Genomic DNA, 25,075 nt, shown 5'->3' on the forward strand with positions numbered 1-25,075 from the left:
AGAGCATTGGCAATGGCCTAGCCATTTGCCAACGCAAGTCCAAATTAAAAAGAAATGTGAGAATAAACCCTAGCATTGACCTAGCTAAACATCTGAAGTTTAACATTTATGCTACAGTAAATGTTAGTAGCTCTCCATACTTGGCAAGGGATTGTTCAACATTGAAATGTATATTTTATTATTTCATCTGCCCTCTCTCTTTCCCTCGTTCTTTCTATTTCTTCATCTCATTTCCCTCGTTTTTTTTTTCTTTATCCCGAAACGTGTGAAACACAGAGACCTGCGTCTTTTTCGATCGTCCATGCCCTATTCTCTCTGTCAATCGTCCACGCCGTCATCTTCCAGCCACAAATCGTCCACTCCGTCGTCTTCCAGCCCACAAGAGACCTGCTCATTTCATCCCAAATCTGTCACAACAAAATCACCATTTGGGTATTTCTTACAAACTGATTTTCGATTTGGGTTTCGATTTACATGGATTTCTTAGATGGATTTTGATTTACATGGGTTTCGATTTACATGGATTTCTTACATGGGTTTCGATTTACACTCTCATACGATATGGAATTTATTCTTTTATTGAGTTGGGTTTTCTTTTATTGTTTTGTTTTCCATATGGATTTACATGGAGGTAAAAGATTCCCTATTTCTTTGTTGTGCTTGTACTGTGTCTGTTGTGTATTTCTGCTATGCATGTGTGATGGCCTCTGCTATGATGGTTTTGTTTTTGTAAATCCTCTGTTAAATCTGTTTGTTTAATTATTATGTTTGTGCGATAATTTATGCCACTAATCAAATTTCATTGTGGTAGATTCTTGGGCATTTATGCTGGGTACAATAAAAATATGATTTACTCTTGTATGTGTGTCTTTAGTAGACAAGACATAAACAACTTAAACTTTTCTTTTTGGTTTTTGAAAATTTTATTCATTATTTTTACCATAAATTGAATGAATGGATCTTACATGTGTTTATCAGCTTGGTTACACATATAAAGGTCTAGTTAACATGCATTCAAAGGGTTTTATACATAGGTTTTAGCCATTATCTTCATCGTCTGTATGGTTCACAAGGTCCATTGTCCCGGCTAGGTTCTTAGTTCAGAGCATTGATCTATGACTTGTACAGAGTGCATATTCTGTGACTGTCTAGGGTCAGGTTCAGCTGGCTCTAATAGTTGCAAACTTGCATTGATTTAAAAGTGAATAAACTACTTTATCTTGATGTATCTTGGCCTTCTACATAAAAAGTGAATAAACTATTTTATCCTCATTTTATAAAGCAAAACCATGTTAAACATTTATATGTCAACAAAATAAGTATTACACCTTGTGGGAAAAGTTGAGCTTTACACGCATTGACTTCTCATCAGCACAAAGCTACTAAACAAAAACAAGGCAAGTTTAGAATTTGGAAGTTTTTCATTCTCATGCTATTTTTTTTTTTTTTTTTTTTTTGTTGATAAGTTCATTCTCAAATCTTTTAACTTTTGAAAAGTAGAATAAAAAATAAAAATAAGAGAGAGAGAAAAGAAAATAAAAGAAAGGCAGAATATGACAACGTGATCAATAAATAACAATCCAAACAATTTGATTTCAAGTTCTCACAAAATTATTGGGTGCAAAAATGCTTCATTCTTCCGTTAAAGTTGGAAAATGTTTTGATTACCTCTATTTTTTAATGCAAGATGAATACATAGGAAACAAAGCATGATAGAAAAGAGAGTAATTCTTATTTTTTACACACTCCAACCCAATGCTGCTGGTATCCAATAGCATTCACTGCCTTTAAAATAGGAGTAAGGCCATGGTAAAAACAATCTATATATAGTTTTAATCCATAAATCTTGATCTCTTGGCAAAGTTTATGATAACTCAAATAAATACATCAATGTTCCCCAGATACACTATTTACACAAAGGTTGTATGTAAAACTGTCGTATGGATTAATATATATATATATATATAAATCTTCAATCTTCTTTGAACGACAGAAACTTTTCTGATTTTATGAAAACTTTAGAGCATTCTTTGTGTGTGTGAAGATCGTGATATCGGAAGCAAGTCCACTCATTGATATAGTTGTAATGAACATTTTAACATTGTGAAGTCTTATGGCATGGGTTTAAATCCTAACAGTTGACCATGCATGTGTGTACATGTATATATGGGGAATTTCGTTGGGAGGTGAGGACTAGTTAGTGAATGAGATTGGTATTATGTGAATATATTCTGTATATAGGTCTTTCCATTTTGGCAAAAGATTGACTTGATCTTCACAATATTTTGAGCCAGACAAGGAATATAAGGGCTTGCCTTTTGAGTATGTAGTCATCAGTTAGTTTGACGTGATTTTGCTTATATCTTCTCCATTTTTGTTTATACTGATTTGTGGTTTTTGGTTCAGTTTTGGTACATTTGTGCCTTTTTACTACTATATTAGTTATTTATGAGCTTGAAAATCATTGGAGTACTAGTGCCTACATTTCATCTATGTTATAGTGTAGTATTTGATCCTTCACAATTCCCTTCATATTTTGTAGGTTGCTCTTACTAAACCATGTTTTGCAGCTATTTGATGGACATATTTTGTAGGCTTATTGTAAAGGTTAGTGTGTTGGACAATTTGCTATGTAGCTTTATATCTCTACCTATAATATCTATTTCATTTTCTTGTACTATAATTTCCATGCATGCTATTGATGCATTTGCTATTGTTGCCTCAGCACAGAGATCAGGAACAACGGTCACCTTTGAAATAATAGAAGGATGGGTCATAAGTTGCATCGGTTGGAGATTCCCGTTGCATACTTGAACCTGCTGAATGTGGTATTTATATAGATTGTGTTGATATTTATATGGACTGTGTTGGCATTTTGTGGACTATATTGGTAATTTGTAAGGACTATGTTGGTATTTTTGTGGACTGTGTTATTAATATTTATTCAATACTATTTTGACTTTTGGAACTTTGAATGATAAAACATGCATGACATGCAGATCTAAGAAATATATGAAGTGTATTTGTAAAATAAAAATAAAAAATAAAAAAACTCAAATATTATTAAAATATATAAATTTACATTATTATTTTGACTTTAAGATAGTTAGTCCAATGTGAATCTACCTAGTTAAAAATTGATGCTATAACCAAAAGTTGAGATTCTAGCCAAACTTTAGACTTGGCAATAGCTTGCCAATGCTCTAAGCTAAGCTGGCGCTAGCTAAATGCTAGTTCAGAGAACTTCCTAGCTAGTAGCTACCATGCACTCACATGAAACACTGCTGACAAAAATGCGCGAAAGACTGAAAGAGAAGACAAAAATACCAATGACAGTGTATGACTAAGAAAAAAGTATACAGATGAAAACAACCCCAGTTTTGTTGACATTTTCACATTTTCCTTAATATATATATATATATATATATATATATGATGAAGATATGTAGTGTACGTGCATATCAAACCTAAGATTAATTCCAACAACGATTAATGTTTGACAATCATCGACGTTGGTATCTTTTCCTTTTAATAAATAGGATACCGATGGTACTATAATATCTTCTAGAACATCTTTCTTTATTTGGCCAAGGAGCCAAAAACTTTACCTGATTGGTAATATGCAGTTAGAAGGAAAAGCAAGAAATCTGTCTTTTTTGGGGAATGAAATCGGTGTCCAATGTTGGTTCTCACTTTTTAATCTGATGCGAGCTGAGAGGTAAGCACCTCACGGGGTCACACGATCTTCTTCTTCCTCTTTCGTATTCCAACGTCTAAGCATCCCCAAGACCCAAATCGGGCAAAAATTGATATGTGAAGCTCACCTTATACCACGTCGAAATGGCTGCTATACAATTGCTATAAACCCAACATGGACTTCTCGTTTTACTTATTACAGTACTGAAATATTTATAGAGCTCTGTTCACATGGACCAACCCAGACTTCCCATCGATCCAATTAATGGTTTCAACTCAATAACAAAGACGTTCCACAGCCTCAGACCCTTTTGATGATCTTCCTGCAGAAGACACTCTTCTATCAGCTGCTGCATACGCTTTCTTGCTCCAACACAACTCACCCTGGCAGGACTTGGTATCTCTGATAAACTTGGACGTCGACTAACGAGTATCGTATTCAGAGTTCACTCAAAAAATTGAAAGCCTAGCCTCTTACCTCCAATCTGCGATCGATCTCTCCAAAGGCGCCACGACATTCGTTCTCTCTTCGCACTAACCTCGTTCAAGTTCCAATACTATACTTTTCGCTGCTCGAGCGATAGTCATCTCGCCGGCCAACCCAGTCAGCACCATGTCAGAGATTTCCAGCCTGATCGAGTTGTGCAAGCCGGCAATCATCTTTGCCACGTCATCCACAGCTCATAAGCTCCCCACACTTATTTCCAGAGCCATCCTGCTCGACTCGCTTGAGTTTGATTCAATGACGACGAGTCCAATTGCAAAGTTGGAACGCTTCGTAGTGAGCCAATCCGATTTAGCGACGATAATGTACTCGTCCGAGACCATTGGGAAAATCAAAGGGATGATGTTTGTTGCCAGCTAATACACAAGCTGCCAGGTTGCTCAGCACTCAGCAAAAAGAATCAGAAAAATAACAAACAAAGCAAGCATGACCATATACGGTTATTTAAGGGCATTTATGTATTATCATTCTTGTATAGAACATTCCATTTCTTCTATAAGTAGGACACTGTACATCATAGCTTTTTTACACTACTTTTTATAGAATTTATCAAATGAAAGAATGCTTTCCCATGTCTCTCTCATGCCCTGTTTCTTCTTCATCTTCATTTAGCACCAACTAACTTCCCTCTTTTGAGCCAACTCTGACATGGTATTAAAGAGGTGAAGCATGGCCTCCAACGATCCTCCCCCACCACCTCCTCCCACCAAATACACAAATCTTGCAGATCCACAAAATCCCTATCGGCTTGAAACATCTGATAACCCAGGAACCATCCTCGTCACCAATCTTCTTCATGCTGAAAATTTTTATGTTACCAGCTAATATACAAGCTGCCAGGTTGCTCAGCACTCAACAAAAAGAATTAGAAAAGTAACAAACAAAGCAAGCAGGAGCATATACCGTTATTTAAGGGCATTTATGTATTATCATTCTTGTATAGAACATTTCATGTCTTCTATAAGTAGGACACTGTACAACACAACTTTTTTACACAGCTTTTTACAGAATTTATCAAATGAAAGAATGCTTTCCCACGTCTTTCTCATGCTTTATTTCTTCTTCATCTTCACTTAGCACCAACTAACTTTTCTCTTTTGAGTCAACTCTGATAATGTTGACTCACCGGAACTTGATAGCGATCGTCGCAGGTTTTTCCCAATCGAGGGCCGGGGAGGGGTCCCCTAAGGTGCTCCTCTACACGGTGCCGTACTTCCACGTGTTCGGGTTCTCCTTTAGCGTGAAGTCGATGGCTCTGAGCGAGGCCATGGTGGTGATGGAGAGGTTTGATCTGAGGGGATGCTGAGAGCCGTCGAGGAGTTTAGGGTAACCCACGTGGCGCTGACACCACCGATGGTGGCGGCCATGTCAAAGAGTGATGTAACAACGGCTATGATTTGAGCTCGTTGCAGGAGTTACTTGCGGCGTGGCTCCGCTTGGGAAGAATGTCATATCGGCTTTCATGGCGAAGTTTCCAAGAGTAGTATTTGAGTAGGTACGTACGTACGTGTTCAGGGGTCGCCGCGTTTTCCTTCTTAGAACTATAATTTTAATTAATTTATTTTATTTAGCTTTTATTTGCATTTAATTAGTACTCCTGAATTAATTCATTTTTTTATAACTAAAATAAGTGTTAATTTGGTAAGATTCATTCTAAATATATGTCAAATCTGATAAATGTCGTCATGACATTGGTAAAAATATTAAATGTACATGTTGATGATACAAATTAAAATTCCAAATATTTATTAATTTGAAAATAAAAATTAAACCAACAAATTCCTAAGACTTCTAATTAATTAATCTGTATATTTTTTTACTTCTGAGATTACAAGGCAAAAAATATAATTGGCGCGAGATTAATTTGGAAATATACTAACCTTATAATCTAGGTACGAAATTAACTACTCGTAATGCAGGGTTATGGGCTTAATGAAGCGACGGGGCCAGTGTTCCTAACAGTTGGTGTTTACTAAAGCAAGAGAAAGCACAGTAGGTGCTCGAAGGAATGCCGCAGAGGGCTTTGTATTTCTGAATATATTGATTTCTCCACACTATTACAAAAGGCCAGAGGCCATATTTATACAGCACAATTTTAGTAACCAACAGTTCATTTATCAATACATTTGAGACAAATTTCATTTGAGTTTGATAATTAACAGGGACCACACTATTCGGTTAAGGAGAGGCACGTCCAGTGCCTTCTAGAATATTTTCTTTGGGCATTTGTTGTGGCAGCTCAGTTGTGGCCTTAATAGTGTTGAGGAGACTCTTCACTGGGGTTCAACAGGTAGGCTCTCAGGAGTCAGGAGGGCTTGAGGCAAAAATTGTAGACCCAAATACAGCTGATGCTTTGCCTCCGGGAAAGCAAGGAGAGCTGTGGGTTAAAGACCTACAATAATGAAAGGTAAAAACAGAAGGAAATTCCAAATATCCAATGGGCCTGAGTTTTTTTCCGACCATATATATATATATGCAATGGGAGCCATGCATGATGCAGGTTACGTTGGTGATCCGGAAGCAACTTCTGCAACTTTAGTAGGAGATGGGTGGTTGAGAACTGGAGATCTTTGTTATATTGATGAAGAGGGTTTTCTTTATGTTGTAGACAGGCTTAAGGAACTGATCAAATATAAGGGACACCAGGTAATGCAATGAATTGTCATACGCGTATTTGAGGGATAGATACAAGTACTCCCCAAATTATATATATTTGTTATACACTCATGTGACTAGGTTTGTTACAAGAGAAATATTTTAGATAATAAGAACTTACACAAAAATAAATCAAATCGATAAAGTGACGTGATTTGATATTATATGTCATATTATAAAATTATAAAAAATAATATTTATAATTATAGAGTGTACAAAATCGTGTACTCTTTTGTTAATGTTGAACTCCATTTGTTTTTAAAAAGAGTGTGCGGTAGTTCATCGTACTTGTACAACCTATAACTATATCGAACATTATTATAAGATTATAAATTTAATAAATTAAATAAAATTCATATTAATTTATGAATTCAGTCTTATATATAATTTATTGTATAGTACTTCTCTTTTTATAATATTTTATAAAAAAAATTCATTTTTGAAGGTTTTCGTATTAGTCCGACGCTCAAAATTTGTGCCGTTTAAATAATGAATTAAAATGAGATGAATTTAGATAAAAGTTAAAAATTTAATAAAATATTAATAAAATAATATTTTTTAATATTAATATTATTTTAAAATTTTAAAAAATTAAATTATTTATTATATTTTATATAAAAAATTATAATTTCACTATCCAAACTACTTTTAAGAGAGAGAAAGATAAGAAAGGAGTTTCGGTTGCGAACCAAACCGAAGCCGATTAGTAACAGCGACCGTCACTTCAATGCTCTCTGCCCATATAAAAATGGGCTCTAGCCACTCTCAGCAGCCATCGTAACTCTATTCCCCCGTCTCTGTGTAGACTATAGCATGTCCGCCATTCGCAGCTCCAATTATAACCCCTAACTGGAATACAAAAACTTCAACGTCCATTTCACCGTTTCACATCAGAACTCGATAGTCTTCTGGAAGATGGATATTCTCTTCGCCCAGATCCAAGCGGACCTCCGCTCCAATGACGCTCTCCGACAGACCGGCGCTCTCCTCCAGGCCCTCCAGCAATCTGCTGCCGGCCGAGACATTTCCGTCCTCGCCAAGTCCGCCGTGGAGGAAATCGTGGCTTCCCGGCTTCTGCCGTGTCCAAGAAGCTCGCCTTCGACCTCATCCGCTCCACCCGCCTCACTGCCGACCTATGGGACACCGTCTGCTCCGGCGTCCGCAACGATCTTGACTTTCCCGATCCCGACGTCATCTCCGCCGCCGTTTCTATCCTCGCTGCGTTACCCTCCCATCGCCTCGGCAAGCTCATCGCCGATTCAAGCAAGGAGATCGAGAGCTGCTTCGGCTCTCCGAGCGATAATCTCCGCTTCTCCATCACGGAAACCCTAGGTTGCATCCTCGCCCGCGACGATGTCGTCACGCTTTGCGAGAACAGTGTGAACCTCCTCGACAGGGTCTCCAATTGGTGGACCCGTATTGGCCAGAACATGCTCGATAAATCGGACAACGTCTCGAAGGTCGCGTTCGAGTCCATGGGCAGGTTGTTCCAGGAGTTCGATTCGAAGAGAATGAGCAGACTGGCGGGTGATAAGCTAGTCGATAGTGAGAACTCGCTTGCGATTCGGTCGAATTGGGTTTCGTCGATGGTGGACTTCGTGTGGAAGAGGCGGAACGCGTTGATGGCGAGGTCCTTGGTCCTACCAGTCGAGAGTTTCAAGGCCACGGTGTTTCCTATAGTCTATGCGGTGAAGGCCGTGGCTTCGGGTTCCGTCGAGGTCATTCGAAAGCTATCTAAGTCTTCATCTGGTGGCACCAATGGGAGGACTGTTGTGGATTCGAATGCTGAAAGGTTGGTCGGAGTTTCCGACGTGGTTTCGCATCTGGCGCCGTTCTTAGCGTCGTCGTTGGACCCAGCTTTGATTTTCGAAGTGGCGATTAATATGTTGTATTTGGCCGATGTGCCTGGAGGGAAGCCGGAATGGGCTTCGCAGTCGACTATTGCGATTCTCACGCTTTGGGATAGGGAGGAATTCTCGTCTGCAAGAGAGAGTATTGTCAGGGCTGTTGTTACGAATCTACACCTCCTCGATCTTCATATGCAGGTACCACGTGCTCATTTGCTAGTTTTATTTGCCTGTTGAATTGGATTTGGATTTTTTCCCTATAAAAAGTCACTTTAGAGTATATACTCATGCCAACAAGAATAATGGGTAGCGGTTGTCATATAATTTTATTAGTTTAATTTGCTGCGAGAGCAATCTTTCTTTTGATAAGTATTACTGCTTGAACATTAGGAGCTACAAAACTGTGTGCATCTTCGCTACTTGGTTGATTTTTTCGAATATGAAACCAGGAAAAGAACCCTGTCCTCGGTTAGTATGGTTGAGTAGATCTGTGGGCTTAACGAGATTTTTTGTTTTTGTTTTTGTTTTTTTTGTTCCTGAATAATTTCTTGTAAATAAGCCAAATGACTATGTAGCTCTGGTTCCGCTCCTCTCCATGAACCTTTTGTATATTTTTTACAAGCTTCTTAGATGGAGGCTGCTGAATGCATGAATGGTGGCCTTTTTTAGCTCAATTGCCACTTTAGAAAAGGGGAATAAGAGGTCACTCCATGTAAAAGTGATAAAAACGCGTGTATGCCGTAACACCTTATCCATGTTGAGGGTTGAGTTTTAAATATGACCTGAGATCATAAATCTTCTGTCCCTAGGTTTCATTGTTTAAGAGGCTGCTTCTTATGGTAAGAAACTTAAGGGCAGAATCAGACCGCATGCATGCCTTGGCATGTGTTTGTAGGACAGCTCTCTGTGTTGATCTTTTTGCAAAGGAAAGCGTTCGAAGAGGTCAGAAACCTCTAGCAGGAACTGATATTGCTTCTCTTTTTGAGGACACAAGAATAAAAGATGATCTTAATAGTGTTACGAGTAAAAGCTTATTTAGGGAGGAGTTAGTGGCATCCCTGGTGGAAAGTTGCTTTCAGCTGTCTCTACCTTTGCCTGAGCAAAAGAACTCGGGTATGGAGAGCAGGGTCATTGGAGCTTTAGCATATGGAACTGGCTATGGTGCACTAAATTGGACAGAGCCTGCATTGGAAGTGGTGGAAGTTTGTAGACCTTGTGTCAAATGGGACTGTGATGGCCGAACCTATGCAATTGATTGCTACCTGAAGTTGCTCGTTAGGTTGTGCCATATCTTTGATACAAGGGAGGTGTAAAAACAGTTAAGGGTGGTGCTTCTCAGGATCAGATTTTAAATGAGACAAGGTTGCAGAACTTGCAGCGTGAACTTGTGAAAGACCTACGCGAGGTATGTGAACCCCACTTGAATAATATTAATTATGCTTGCTTATGATCTAAACTTTGGCAATGAATATGTAGGCAGTTGGACATCCTCTTACGTTATATTTGTTATTCTTTCTTCAAAGAATTGTTGTTGAACTCAAACACGGTTTGTAGTTTAGTTTGTGCAGTACTATTCTTATATATAGAACTGTCATTGGTGACTGCAAGGCTATGTCCTCATGATTTCTGTCATGCATGTCGTCAATAGTTAAATTATACTTCTATGTTTTATATAAACTCCATAAGCTCATCTTTTGCTTGATACCGACAAGTGATTCCACAGGCCATTACCCAATAAACAGTGTTGAAGTAGTGATCTATAAGAAGGCCACGTGGTTGGAACATAGGATCATAGTTTGGGAGTAGAAGCTACTTAGGGTATGTTTGGTATGCGGACTTGACTCCCAGAATGGGATAGCTATTTCTATATAGTTATTCCTATAAAAAAGCAAAAAGAGGAATAGCTATTTTAGGGTACAGGGATCAGGATTTTTAAAAATTCCCTTGTGTTTTTCAAACCCATTTTTAATATTACAAAAAACTTAAAAAATTTTGGGGTTGCTGGGCGCCCATGTTGATTTTGTTTTTAACCTTTTTGTGAAAAAAATTGGAGCTTGGGAATTTTAGGAATTTCAATTTAATTTTAATGAGAATAACTAGTATTGTCACCAGGTAGAAGTGTAGGAATGATGAGGAAATAGAAATAGGAATTCATGGTAACGACTAGTCTGCGTACCAAATATACCCTTAATTTTATTTTGATAAGTAAGAAGATAGAGAACGTTCTTTGGGAGATCTTAGGGTTTCTTTCTTGAGTACTTTGAGTTCTTGGGCTAAAGCTTTTGTAATGGCGGATAATTTTCTGCATCTGTTTTAGCTTTATGGTGGTAGTTTTCTTTTTTGTTTCTGGAAGTTGTAGGTATTTCCTTTGTATACGTCCTATATACTTGGGCTTATGCCTATTTCTTTGAATAAAATTTATTACTTATGAAAAAAAAGAATTTATTAATCCACATAATTAGGCAAAGCCCAAGTACACATGAAGTATACAAGAGAAAAACCTAATTACAAGCTAGTCCCATTCAATACAATAGCCAAAGCCCAAGATAACAAGGTATGGAAGAAAAAATCTCTAAACCATCCCAATGAACGTTCCCTATCATCAAAACAATGACCATTCCTCCCATTCCAAGTGCACTACATTAGGCATAATGGCACCATCTTCCATTTTTTTAGCTTTCTGAAACTGTTATCTGATTTGTTAGGACTTATAGCAAAATGCTCACTTGAAGGAAAACGGTTGTTATGATCTTTTCTGATTTTATATTGCTCGGATGTTTGTTCTTTATTTAGCTGCTTTTTTCTTTGTGTACGTATTCTGTATTATTGGTACTCAACTCCAAGGCATTTTAAGTTGTGCATCTTTCTTTTTGTGTAATGTATGTTAAATTGCTTTTATTTTATCTTTTCCATGTCATCAGAAATGTTTCCCCATTTGGCAGGTGAATACCCCTAGAGTATGTGCCCGCATTGTTTGGGCTATTGCAGAACACATAGATCTAGAAGGATTGGATCCACTTCTAGCTGATGATCCTGATGATCCGCTTAACATAATTATAGCAAATATGCATAAAGTTTTGTTCAACATAGATTCATCTGCTGATACCACGAATAGGCTTCAAGATGTTCAGGCTGTTCTTTTATGTGCTCAGCGGTTGGGTTCACGTCACCCAAGGGCAGGGCAGTTACTGACTAAAGAACTTGAAGAGTTTAGAACCAATGGTTTGGCTGATTCTGTCAACAAGCATCAGTGCCGCCTAATATTGCAGAGACTCAAATATGTTGCAAGTCATCTAGAGAGCAGGTATGTGTACTCTATATTCTTGTAATCTGAATAAGGATATGTTGTAAGTTTTCATTTGGTTGTACGTCCTGAATTTTCCCAGTATTCTCCTTATTTCTATATGACTTTTCCATCTTAAATTCGTTCCCCCACCCGCCCTCGCCCTAAAAGATAACTCCATTTTTTGTCTGGGTATTTTACAGAAATGTCCTATTCCAATTCAGATTTGAGTCCAAATCAACAACCTGTCAAGATGGTGGACGAATAAATTTGAACTTTATTCATTGTAGTTTTGCTTTTCCTTGATTGTCATTTCCTCAACTTCCTCAACTGTATTTTTCTAATTGCCGAACAAGTATCTCAATATTTGTATAGTGGAGATGTTGAAGACTGGGATAATTAGGTTTCATTTTCAGGTGGGCAGGGGTTAGTGAAGCCAGAGGAGATTACCCATTTAGCCACCACAAACTAACTGTTCAGTTTTATGAGGCATCTGCTGCTCAGGATAGAAAGTTGGAAGGATTGGTTCACAAGGCTATTTTAGAGCTATGGAGGCCTGACCCTAGTGAATTAACTCTTTTGCTGACTAAAGGAGTCGACTCTACTCTACTGAAGGTTCCTCCAACTGCAATTACTTTGACCGGTAGCAGTGATCCATGCTATGTTGAAGCATACCATTTAGCTGATTCGGGTGATGGAAGGATCACTCTTCATTTAAAGGTTGAACTTTGTTCTACTTGTAACTATTAAAAAGGCCTATGTGTACCCATCTGTCCCAAAAAAAAAAAAAAACCCATGTGCACCCTTTTATTTATGGTTAATTAGTATTATAGAAAAGTAATACTTCAAAAATTTCAAGTAAGTTTACTTATAAAAATAAAATAAAAAATCAAGGAAGATGCTTGTCTAACATGGCACCATAGTTTTGCTTACATTTGAAGAGGGAAATAACAATAATGCGGAATGGATAATGTTTGTTTGCACTTGTAAGGTAGCTAGAATTCACTCCATCTGAACTCATGGATATTGATTGCTACTATTCCAGTTGTTGCCTAGTACCTTTTGTAGGGGTTTAGTTGTCTTTTGTGTTAGTTTCCATGGAAGCTCTGTGTGCGCGCGTGTGTGTGTATCGAACAAACAATGTCTCATGCTTTCATGACTCTTACTTGGTACATATTCTGGTTCATATTCTGAGCAGTTGAGTTGCTTGAAAGAAGCAATAGATTTTTTTTTTTTTTTCTATAAGTAAAAATTTATTAATACCAATAGGCGTAGCCAAGTACACTGGATGTATACAAGAGAAAACACCTAGTTGGGGTGCAAAAAAGATACAAGGAACAATAAACCCATCAAAGCCCTAGCCCAACAACAAACCCATCTAGCAAAATGAACGTAACAAAGCCCAAGCCCAAAAATGCGCCCGCCCCAAACCACCACCAGTGCACCAATGCCTATCCCACCAAACCAGATTTTGCCCATATACCTAGTCACTGTAAATTCCCCAACACACTGGTCCTACTAACATTATACAATTGGTTCTGTCTTCCCTCTGGTCCTCCCTCGACTTGAACTACCTCCCTTATCGTTATAGTTGATTGCCCAAGTATGACGCTTTAACTCTCTGCTCTTCTTAGATCTTGATTTTGTGCCAAGTACATGACCCGCCTCTATTGCAGTGAGTAGTGCTGTGAATTGGTCATCGAATCCTTCACAGGTAATCCCCACACACTGCTGTATCTCATTTACCTTATCCAAAACCCAATTCGATGATGAATCAGCTATATTGCTAATCGGTGGGAGAGATATCAGGGGGACAACATCTTCTGCAGACTCTGCTCCAAGCCGTGGGCTAGGCCCTAAAAATTCCCCCTCGCAAGGCACCAATGACAACCCCGTCCCTTCCTCAGCAAGCTGGTTTTGCATCTCTTTTAATATACAGTGCATGCCATTAGGAAGACACAAACCAGCAATAGATATTCAAATCCATTCAATAATGCTGCTTTATCCCCAACTTTCATAACCTAGGTTGATGAAGATACTTACTCTGTATAGATGTATGACCGATACTGCTCTGCTTTGGTGCTTGATTAAATCCTTTTGACTGTTGGTGAATATGTTGCAGGTCTTAAATTTAACAGAACTTGAACTGAATCGGGTGGACATTCGAGTTGGGTTATCTGGTGCATTATATTTTATGGATGGGTCTCCTCAAGCAATTCGGCAACTGCGTAATCTTGTTTCACAGGTTTTCTTTCCTGCCTATACAGTGCATCTTACTGCCCACTCTCCCAGTTTTTCTTCTTGTTTAATGAAAAATTTTCACTCAATAAAAGTGGTCTAATTCTCAACCACTAATTAACCTTACCGTTCTTTGTCTGTGGTCTATGGTTAAGAGAAATAGGGTCGGTTTCCTGGTTATAATAGGATTAAGGTATTATAATGTTCTCAATTGATCCATCTGGTGGAGTTCCTAAATATTGTTGCCTTCCATTATTTTGTGCACGATCCTTGCATTCTGTTCCTTTTATCTGAAAATAATCACCATTCTCAGTTTCTTATTATTTTTTCTCTTTCATTGGCCTTGAATATCATTTCTTATTATTAAAGTTTCTTGGTCTATGATCTTGACTTTGTTTTCTTGGGTGCAGTATAACCTAGATGACTACTTTTTTGCTGGGGAATTCATGCTCTCTCCCCATTTTATTTATTATTATTTTTTTTTTTTTGTGGTGATAATTCTGGTCAGCAAGCTACATTTTACCTTAATATCTATTAAGGAGGTATTGCCTTGTAGTTTACAGCTTGGCAGTTCTTCTCTTCATCTTCTTACTTACAGTGTAATATAGCAACTACACTCCCTCCTTTGTCCGTTTCAGTTATCAATTTCCTTGATGTTATTTGTAGGATCCAGTACTCAGCAGTGTGACAGTGGGTGTATCCCATTTTGAGAGGTGTGCCCTTTGGGTTCAAGTATTATACTATCCATTCTATGGGAGTGGTGCTGCAGGAGATTATGAGGGTGACTACGCAGAGGAGGATCCACAAATCATGAGACAAAAGAGAAGCTTAAGACCAGAACTGGGAGAGCCTGTGATTTTGAGATGTCAACCTTACAAAATTCCACTCACTGAGCTTCTTTTGCCCCATAAAATCTCTCCTGTTGAATTTTTCCGTCTATGGCCTAGTTTGCCTGCTATAATGGAGTACACAGGTACATATACATATGAAGGAAGTGGCTTCAAGGCTACAGCTGCACAACAGTATGGTGCATCGCCTTTCTTAAGTGGACTGAAATCTCTGTCATCTAAGCCATTCCACAGAGTTTGTTCACATATTATCCGGACGGTGGCAGGGTTTCAGGTACAGTATGGTATTATTGCTTGATATTTCTGTTGACAATCTCTTTTGCAGTTTGTCCATTTCATTATTGTAGTTTGTGACATTTAGTCAGTGTTTGTTTCTTGAAAACTCTTCCTCTGGTCAGTCATAAAAGGACCTCTGCTAGTGACAAATTTCACTTTTGGCTCTGATTTGTCCTTGTTAGAACAGAAGCGTTTCTGATATTTGGAGGAGATTGGCAAAATAAATGAAATCTCTTGCTAACTAGGATTTGAGATGGTTAATTTGGAGTCGAAATGACAGAATTTGTTTTGTATAATTAGCAGTGGCATTTGGTCTGTGCTATTTTATTGGAGCATATAGTTGAAAGAGACTTACCTGTTAATGCACCGACTTGGAACAGCTTTGTTTTGCTGCAAAAACTTGGTATGGGGGCTTCTTGGGCATGATGATATTTGGGGCCAGTGAAGTGAGCAGAAATGTAGATTTGGGAGATGAGACAACTACCATGATGTGCAAATTTGTGGTTCGAGCTTCTGATGCATCAATTACAAAGGAGATTGGATCAGACCTACAGGGATGGTTAGATGACCTTACTGATGGGGGTGTGGAATACATCCCTGAAGATGAAGTGAAGGTGGCTGCTGCTGAGAGGCTTAGGATCTCAATTGAACGAATTGCCTTACTAAAGGCAGCCCAACCTCGACCAAAGACTCCTAAATCGGATGATGAAGAGGAGGAGAATGAAGGGGAAGATGAAGAGGAAGACGAGGATAAAAAGAAGAAAAAGAAGGAAGACAAGAAAGATGGTGAGGAAGATGGAAAAACAAAGGGACCTTCAACCCTGTCGAAGTTAACTGCAGAGGAGGCTGAACATCGTGCTCTTCAAGCTGCAGTACTCCAGGAGTGGCACATTCTGTGTAAAGAGAGGAACCGGAGTTAACCTATACGTTCACTTTTCCCTTTTATAAGAGATTATGAATATATCCTTTGCATTCACATGTATTCTATTTATGGCATATGGATTAGGTGGTAGTTGAAAATCTGATGGCGGAGTGCTGCTCTCTTCTGTTTATTTTTTTATTTTTTTGAGTTTTTGGTTCTTTTGCCCGCTTTTTTTACTTCCGAGGGGAAATCCCTTGTACATCCTGTATCGGCTGATTATTGCTATGTTGTTCACTGAGAGAATTTACTTGCAAGGAATGCGATTTGTGATTACTTTTTCTTTCATGGCAATCTCAATCCCAGTTCCCACTTTGAAACTTGGTGTCTTATGTACGATTATTGATTGATTTGAAGAAAATCTTTGTGGTGAGCATTTGGTGTTTCGTTGCTGGTTCTGGTGCATTAAAATTTACCTTAGTGTTTCTTGCTTGCTGACCTATCTGCTTTCTTTAGGGCCAGACCATGACAAATGTCAAATTGTGCGACTCATGAGGGATTGAACGGTTGAAGTTGAACCATGACTTCCCATCTTTTTGGAGTTTGGGAAAGGAGAGGAACCTGTATACGTGGACCAGCTTTGCATCATGGCTTTTGGACAATCATTTGTAGTTCTACCTTGATGGTTCTATCAACAGAAGATACTTACCTTGATGGTGCAAGATATGCTTTGTATCAATGGTTTGTTTAAAGCCAAGCCAACCCAAGTCGTTCTTCGCATGCGTTGTAGGACTTCAGAAGATTAAAAAAATAAAAAAATAAAAAAAATTGAGCAGCTGCATCCTACACAATCAAGAATTAAGGGCCGCTCTTGATTTTTCTTTTTGTGCTTAGTAACCAACACTCGTCTCAATTGTCGACGGCCGAGCAATGCGTCTGTTTCTTTTAAACTTATGTGGGTGATTTTTTTTTCTTTACCTCTTTTCGTGGATCTTAAGGCTTATATGAGATAAGTGGCGCAGTTGATTCCATTGAGGTTTAAAAATTGTATTGAGGGTATTTACACCCGTCTCAATTCTATTGAGGGTATTTACAATGAGTAATGCTAGATAGAATGTACTGTAGCAGTACACACTTTGTATTCATTACATGGCTGCTTTTAGTTTTCTATTTTTTTATTTTAGACTTAGGAGATGTGTGGTCTAAATGATATCACATCATGTGTGCAAAATGGTTACTCCCAACAGTGACTTCTATCTATATTTATTCATTTACAATTATGCACATATTAACTATGAAATATGTAATATGAAATATAAGAGTAAAAAAATAAAATTACATATTTTTAAGTGGTATGTAGGAATGTGGAGTTTATGTGTAGAATTTTTCATATAAAATGTTAAAGACCACTTAATTTTAATTTTACTAAGTTAATTAATATTTTTATAATAATAATTTTAAAAAAAAGAGAGAATATTTATAAATCGAATCGGATAATAGACCGATCGAACCTATAGCTAACTATCGGGTTCGGCAAAAAGAATGAACCGAAATTTTCGGTCCGGGAGGTTTTACAGCGCTAGACTTTTATATTCTTTAGAGAACAAGTAGCCCGGAACCTAAAAAGTTGCAAACTAATCGAGACGGAGCAAAATCGAACGCCAGAAGGCAACTGCAAGCGTTAGCGAAAGATCGAAGGCTCGAACGAACAACAATGGCGGACTATCACTTCGTGTACAAGGACGTGGAGGGCGCGTCGACTCAGTGGGACGACATTCAACGGAAGCTCGGGAATTTACCGCCGAAACCCCCAGCGTTCAAGCCCCCATCCTTCACGCCCGCCCAGGAAGAATCCTCTCTCCCAAAAGATAAGTCCTGGATCGATGATAAAACCGAGGAGGAGCTCGAGGAACTTCAAGACGATCCAGATCTCGACGACGATCGATTCCTCGAGGAGTACAGGTCCCTATGTTTCTTTGAATCGGCTATTTATTTTCTATCGTTTGGTTGCCTTGAATTGTGCGAAAACGAACTAGAATGAAAAATCATGAAACTTCATTTTCAATTTTCTTCAAGATGTGTAATTCCTTGACTTTTCCTCATTAATTCTTTTAATAACTAAGAATTAGATTTACTTGGGAACTTTCTTTACGTGAACAAACGGAGCCTAGTTTACTTTGTTCTGGTTGTTGAAACATAATAAATAGTGTCGACTGGGGAGTTTGAAAATGATTTAGTTCAAAGAGGTTGAGCTTTCCTTTTAAATTAATTAAGAAATCCATAACCAAAACTGGCAGGCCTGACCATATGTTCTTAATCTTATCTATTCCATCTCATCTTACTAAATGACGAATCCAAGGGCGTCATTTGGAATTTTCTGACGCTGAATAGTGTGTGCTAAAATAGGAAAAAGAGGTTGGCCGAGATAAGGGAAGAAGCTAAGATAGCAAGGTTTGGATCGGTGATCTCCATTACGGGGTCAGATTTTGTGCGAGAGGTTTCACAAGCTCCGCCTGATGTTTGGGTTGTCGTTATCCTCTACAAAGAAGGGTACTTTATGAGAGATCTAAAATGCATTTCCTGTTTTATTTTTGATGGACTTCTTGATATATTTTTCATGTTGATGTTTGTTGGGATTTCCTGATAGAATCCCGGAGTGTGCACTGCTAATGCAATGCTTGGAAGAATTGGCGACGAGGTACTCGTCCACGAAATTTGTTAAGATAATATCGACAGATTGCATCCCTAACTACCCGGATCGTAATCTTCCTACTCTATTAGTATACAACAATGGTGCAGTGAAAGCAAATTACGTGGGCTTGTATAGTTTTGGCCGCAGATGCACACCTGAAGGTATCTTATATCTAAGTGTGCCTTAATTTTTATTAGTTTATGCTACCTTGATGCCTCTCTTGATCAGATGTTATTCTTAAATATGAGATCTATGCATGTATGCGTGGATAATTTCTGAGGACTCTCAGAAGTAGATGTCAATCATGTCATGTGTACATTTTATTTTGTCTTTTTTTGAGAAGGGAGCTCTTTGAGATTTTTTTTTTCTGATTTTTCATACACCTCTCCACAGATTGATGGAACCATAGCTTCTGTGGAATTAAGAATTTGTAAAATGCTTTTGTGAAAGAAATTAAACCGGAATGAATGACACTGATGCTTTTTTGGATTACAACCTGTAACTGGTTTTGAGTTATCAAAGACATGATTTTCTATTTCTAGCTTGGTGACTTTCTTGTACGCATCTCGTTGTACTTGGATTGCTCCTTTTGCGCTTATAATATTACTGACATTAAAAAAAGGGTATCATGGACATGATATTAGTTGACAGTTCCTATGGTAAATTGGAGATGGAGCTTCTTTTGTGGGCACTTTTAGTATGACCTTTAGGAGTAGTTTTGCTGTGCAAAGAGCCTGTACCATATTGGAACTTGACGCATTTTCTGCAACTTCAAATTGTGGATGAACCATGCTCTGGAAACTGTAATTGAAGAGTTTTAACTTTGTTGGTTGAAGTTTGTGTTTAGATGATTTTTTTATTTTATTTTTATATATGTAATGTTTAGATGAAAATGTTGATGTATAGAAATTTTAGGATGCATAATTTTTTTTACTCGAGTGATCTGTTCTGTTTTCTGTCAATTGGGATTATTTCAACCTAAAACACTCGACTCTCCCTTTTGCCAATCAAGCCGAAGCACAGTGGCTGTAACGAGAATGTTGATTTCCGATAGATATTGGGTGGATTGTATATCTTTGAGTCGAAGGGCAAGTCGGTGGCCTTGCCTTTCTCGACATGATAAGACGATTTTGATTACTTAGTTTGGAGAATGCTTTTCTCCCAAGCCTATGCTGAAAGCCATATGTCATCATACCCAAGAACTGTGCTCTTTGCTCGTTATATTGTCAACAAGCTGCCTTTGTACTTGCAAGCACGCCTTTGTACCTACAAGTATGCCGACGGAACTCTTAACATCATTTTATTATTTCTGTGTCCCCCTGAAATTAGGTGTTGCATTAGTTCTCTGCCAATCAGATCCCGTGCTTAATGATGGCCAGAGTGGGGGTGATATGTCAAGAAAAGCTGTGTTAGAAGGAGTTCGCAAGAGGCTCATAGAGAAAGTTGTGAAAGATCATGAAGATGACGACAATGATGGATCTTCGAGTGATTAGAATCTTTGTATTTTCCCTCATGGTTTTTATTAGCGAAAAAGAAAAAAGGTTGTGCCCAATGCTCATTTGGTTTTTCTCGCTGCTTGCACACCTTGTCTGTTTTTCTCTTCTTATGTGAAACTGAGATCAGAGATCCTAGTGTTACAATGTATGACCTTGCGTCTATGTAGACCCTACCCCAAGTTTGAATGCATCTCGTGGCAGTAATGTACTCTTTTTCTTTTTTTTTTTGTCCTGAGGTGGACATGTTCTATAAGCTGCCACGTCCAACTGGAAGTTTCTTTCATAGATTCTTAAGTTTTTTTAACAGCATGCTCTTCTATTAAATTCTTAATGTATAGAACTAAATTATGCATCTCAAACCGCCATATGCATCTCAAACCTAGAGGTTTGCCCAAACATTTTTTTATTAGCACCGGATGTCTGAAAATAGCATTTTGATTAATTTTGAAAATGCACAAGTCCCTCAGTAAGGAGTTGGTTCGCTTCAACTTATGACGGTGAAAAAATGAAACCTCAAAATCTTAGAATGTATGCGATAGAATCTGGACTCTTTATTATGGTTCCAAGTGGGTTCATTTCTCAATGTTTTCTTTTTCTCCTCGATACTAGTGGTTTTTTTCAATAAGAGAAAAAGGAGCAAAGTTTCACGGCACCAGCATGAATTCTTTGGAATTTGTCTGAAAAATCATCCAAGCTGAGAAGTTAACTGGGAAAACCCAGGGTCAATTGGTCGCCATCTTCCTTATGGTGCTCTAGGTTTTGACACCTCAATAAAACCATTTAATTAGAATTCTAACCAACTATGAAAGAATTTGACGAACCAAACATATTGACTGTCCTTCCAAACAAGAGCTGATCCATGTCCGCATTTATGGGCCCTCAGGTATGCCAATAAACTCCAATTTATTCTTTACGTACTCACGTAGGCTTTGACTTCTTTCCGTTTACCTTTTCTAGTCTCATTAGCACTCTCTTGTTGCAGTTCAGCCTTTTTCTGAGCTCGAATCAGTGCACGCCTTGCACGTGGTCGCATTTCCCGAACTCTTCGAGGAGGCATGATGTATTGTTCAAGGGGCCTATCACCAAAGGGGTGCTCACCATCAGCAAATATCCTCAGTTTTCGATCTCTATCCTGCATCCATAAGGAGCTAAAGTATAAGATTATTTGATTCATATGGCTAATACTCTCAAGTCAAAATATTCTGTTTCTGATAAGTAACATTCTACTTCGAAATGACTAGATAGAAAACCAAAACAGAAATTGGTGCCTAGAAATACCCACAGAAAGACACTCTTGCAACAAAACTTACGTCTTGATAAACCATTTATATGGAAGAAAAGGCATATGCAACAAAACGCTGCATGGGATGTAACAATTCATCCAAGTGATTATTTAATCAAAGAATAGTCTCTGTGATTCTATATCCAAAAAGTGGCAACAAGCAAAAAATCTTATTTGTGAAAGTGATCTTGGTGGGTCCATCTCAAACAGCCAACTCTCAGTTTTCCAAGGGTCAACTCAAGCCATGCCACTCAACCAATTTCGCTACAGAATAGAGATATGATATTGTTCTGCAGGACAGTTTTTCAGCCTCGATCATGTAGCCATGTAGGTGGAATAAATTCTTTGAGAGACAAGATGTTTTGTAGGTCGGTACCTGGATTTTAAAAGGATTCACAACTTGTTGAGATAAAGCTGAGGACAGCAATGCTGCTCGCAATGTTATGGATGCAGAGTCAGGCAATATATTTCCAGGACATTTTTTTTTCCATAAAAGTAGCACATAAAAAATGCTTCTACTAATTTATTTAGGTTAGAATAATTAAACAGCACTTTGCCCTTGCCCTTGCCCTTGCCCTTGCTCTTGCCGTCAAAGCAAAACCAATGAAATTTATTGTTTTTAGTTAATTTAGTTGCATTTAACACATCATAGCACATGAGTCGTACTCATATATTGCATAATGACGGTGTATGCTTCTTAGAACTAAATCATATATTGCATAATGACGGTGTATACTTCTTAGAACTAAATTCAAGGGAGAGAGAGAGAGAGAGAGAGAAAGAGAGAGAGAGAGAGAGAGAGAGAGAGAGAGAGAAGATTCATATTTTAACACTCACATCACGCAATTTGTTTCTTGGAAGCATGCGCAAAACAGCTTTGCGGATAACTTCTGTAGGATCTTTAGCTAGCTGGTCCTTTAAACTCCTTTCCTTGAGGTGGCCCACATACCTACAGGGAACATATGCTCAGTCTCAATATCAAAATGCATTAATTAGTTGGAATTAGAAAGCAAAATTAAAAATTCGCTTTTATCTCGTAGATGTAATTTGAAATGAGTCTACTTGGTTTCAAGTGGTACTTAGAACAAGTAAACTTTTTACTCTCACTGTGGGTCTTTAATATATAATTCTTTTTATACAAGTATTTTAGTATATAACTTTTGTTTTTAATAAGTAAAAGTAAAACTTTAGTAATAGAAAAAGGCATGGCCCAAGTACACAAGGAGTATACACAGAATACGCCTAATTACCACTAAGCATTAGTATATAACTAAAGAACAAGTGTTTATATATTTGCTTCTGGGCATATTGAAAAACCATATACAAAATTAGATTCCAACTTCACTGTTGGATTACGTTATGGCTGTATCTTGGTCACAAAGTTGTGCACTGAAATTATATAGAAACAAAACAAGAACTTGATCATTCTCCCAAATTCCCAATCATTGCTACAGTTCACAAGCAGTTGGAGAAAAGAGTGGTACTTGCCCAGTATGCCAACGATAAAACTTGTCTGTGAGTTTCCTTCCAGTGACACAGACATCCTTTGCATTAAGCACAATACACATATCCCCATCATCACGATTTGGAGCGTATGTTGGCTTATCCTTCCCCTGAATCACAGTAGATATTTGGGATGCCAATCTTCCAAGGACCTAGAAAAGAAGAATTGTTGTAATTATTGGCAAAACTTTGCCTCAAGAAGATGAATCAACAATTTGCATTCGGTTCCACCAATTTGAGAATTATTTAACAGAAACTGCATTTAAGAAGTTAAGACTCTTCAGCAGATGTATATCTGCCTGTTTCATAATACTTTGCTGATCAACTCAGGTACTTCTTTTATTGAAAGGGAGTAGAGACCAACATCATTATTGAAATTCAAATAACAAGCGAACTTTTCCACCCAACCCTATTGGAAGCATAAATTAATGGCACATAGGGAAAATATAGGTAAATGCAAACCTGGCCTTTGGCATCAAATACCCTCCAACGCAGACCTTCCAGATTTATACGTCTCAGCCCAGCAAGTGCTTTCTGTATGAATATTGAGTGGTAAGTTCTGTTATCGATTAGGTCATTTTAATAAACATTGATCAGCAAGTCACATGCCAATGGGGACGACATATAAAAAATTAAGTACCATTTACCAAGCTTAAAAGCACTCCAAGTATGTGGCAAACAAAAGCACCTAGTCCGCGCAGTTTACTATGGCATTCTTTTAACCGTTGGCGACAAAAGGAGAAAGATGTAAAGGGAGTTTTTTGAGCAATTCCATGATACTTGCAGCTAAGCAGAACTTTCAACGGTAAAGAAGAGATCGGTGGTGATAATACAGAGAAAAAATTCAAAAACTTCGCGATAAAAAATCCATAACATTTAGAACTTTTTATCACTAAATTTCACAAGCATATGGCGTGCTCCAGTGACATCCTAACATATGCTCTATGAAAACAGGTCTCGGTTGAAAGAAAATTTAACTTGTGTTCTCAGGAAGAATAAAATCTATGAGATGTACAGAACGAAATATAAATAGTAGGGAAGTAGTACCTTCACGTTGCCACTAAAAGAAACAGCTGCTTGGCTTGCCATTTCTATCTTTCTGTGAATCTCCTTCTTCACAATCGCAACCAGATCATTCAGCTCTGAAAATCCAATTAAAGATTAGAGACAAATAAATCTCAAATAGAATGGCTTGTTAAATTAAAATTAAAATGTAAAAGGGAGAGGAAAACATTTCGACCTGTAAAACCCTGAGCAGACTCAGAGAGTAGGGTTTGGGCGAAGAAAGAGAAGTCCCCCTCAAGCGAGTTCGGGTTCGATCCACTGCAATTTCTTCCTTTGTTTTTTGTTTTTTCTTTTGAACACTTGAGACCGTCAGATCTTCGAGTAATCAAGAGTGATTAAAACGGATTCGTTCGGTTTAGTAGGCTCATTACAGACCCATAGCCCAAGCCCATTGATGGTCCCATACTGTTTCATGGAAGAGAAATATTTTAATCACAAAAAATTTTATAAAAATAAATTAACAAATTGATATGAATTGATGTTGAATAGTTGATTGTAAAACTATTTTTATTACGAAGTAGATCTAACGTATCGTATGAAATAAGATCAATTTATAAATTTACTTTTATATAATCTCTTTGCATTTATAGAATTTCTTTTCAGAGAATTACACATAATTTTAGAACAAAAGAATGTTAAAAAAAAAAAAAGATTTCCCAGTACTCTCTAGCACTGCCAGGTTTAATAACACAAACCCATTTGGTGTGAAAAGGAATTTATTTCAAATTTACCATAGTCTCACCAAAAAAAAAAAAAAAAAAAAAAACAAAAGATATGTTTTCATTTATTTGGTCCATTAAATTTGAATAAGAATTGGGTTTGAAGCATAG

The 25,075-nt window shown here is 37.7% G+C and overlaps 3 protein-coding genes and 1 pseudogene across 3 annotated transcripts; 3 read left to right on the forward strand and 1 right to left on the reverse strand.

Annotated features, from left to right (window-relative positions):
- The first annotated feature begins 3,791 nt into the window (after positions 1-3,791).
- LOC121250477 lies at positions 3,792-7,185 on the forward strand (annotated as a pseudogene).
- Positions 7,186-7,514: 329 nt separating this feature from the next.
- Positions 7,515-16,555, forward strand: LOC121250467 (protein TPLATE-like). The gene is given in 9 exon segments (XM_041149597.1): positions 7,515-7,919; positions 7,922-8,901; positions 9,513-10,002; positions 10,005-10,108; positions 11,646-12,007; positions 12,403-12,706; positions 14,109-14,231; positions 14,891-15,346; positions 15,729-16,555. Coding segments are annotated over 9 exon segments (3,507 nt in total). The 5' UTR covers positions 7,515-7,771; the 3' UTR covers positions 16,269-16,555.
- A 1,266-nt stretch (positions 16,556-17,821) lies between these two features.
- LOC121250468 (phosducin-like protein 3) lies at positions 17,822-20,686 on the forward strand. The gene is made up of 4 exons (XM_041149598.1): positions 17,822-18,169; positions 18,614-18,757; positions 18,855-19,060; positions 20,229-20,686. The coding sequence occupies exons 1-4, from the start codon at positions 17,922-17,924 to the stop codon at positions 20,390-20,392; spliced, it is 762 nt and encodes a 253-aa protein (XP_041005532.1). The 5' UTR covers positions 17,822-17,921; the 3' UTR covers positions 20,393-20,686.
- Positions 20,687-21,100: 414 nt separating this feature from the next.
- On the reverse strand, positions 21,101-24,558 carry LOC121250469 (50S ribosomal protein L13-like). The gene is made up of 6 exons (XM_041149599.1): positions 24,421-24,558; positions 24,228-24,322; positions 23,643-23,714; positions 23,166-23,332; positions 22,515-22,626; positions 21,101-21,527 (listed from the first exon to the last, which is right to left on the reverse strand). Exons 2-6 carry the CDS (start codon positions 24,267-24,269, stop codon positions 21,306-21,308), a joined length of 615 nt encoding a protein of 204 aa, XP_041005533.1. The 5' UTR covers positions 24,270-24,322; positions 24,421-24,558; the 3' UTR covers positions 21,101-21,305.
- Between the last annotated feature and the right edge of the window lie 517 nt (positions 24,559-25,075).

The sequence above is a fragment of the Juglans microcarpa x Juglans regia genome, chromosome 2D (genome assembly GCF_004785595.1).
Source record: "Juglans microcarpa x Juglans regia isolate MS1-56 chromosome 2D, Jm3101_v1.0, whole genome shotgun sequence".
NCBI classification, from domain to species: Eukaryota; Viridiplantae; Streptophyta; class Magnoliopsida; order Fagales; family Juglandaceae; genus Juglans; species Juglans microcarpa x Juglans regia.

What these genes read in the sequence shown, in the direction of transcription:
- LOC121250468 (XM_041149598.1), top strand. Translation starts at nt 17,922, where the DNA reads ATGGCGGACTATCACTTCGTGTACAAGGACGTGGAGGGCGCGTCGACT. An exon ending in CGATTCCTCGAGGAGTACAG is followed by an intron (nt 18,170 to 18,613) that starts GTCCCTATGTTT and finishes GTGCTAAAATAG; the next exon opens with GAAAAAGAGGTTGGCCGAGA. An exon ending in GTTATCCTCTACAAAGAAGG is followed by an intron (nt 18,758 to 18,854) that starts GTACTTTATGAG and finishes ATTTCCTGATAG; the next exon opens with AATCCCGGAGTGTGCACTGC.
- LOC121250469 (XM_041149599.1), bottom strand. Translation starts at nt 24,269, where the DNA reads ATGGCAAGCCAAGCAGCTGTTTCTTTTAGTGGCAACGTGAAG. An exon ending in CTTTTAGTGGCAACGTGAAG is followed by an intron (nt 23,715 to 24,227) that starts GTACTACTTCCC and finishes ATATTCATACAG; the next exon opens with AAAGCACTTGCTGGGCTGAG. An exon ending in TTTTATCGTTGGCATACTGG is followed by an intron (nt 22,627 to 23,165) that starts GCAAGTACCACT and finishes TGTTCCCTGTAG; the next exon opens with GTATGTGGGCCACCTCAAGG.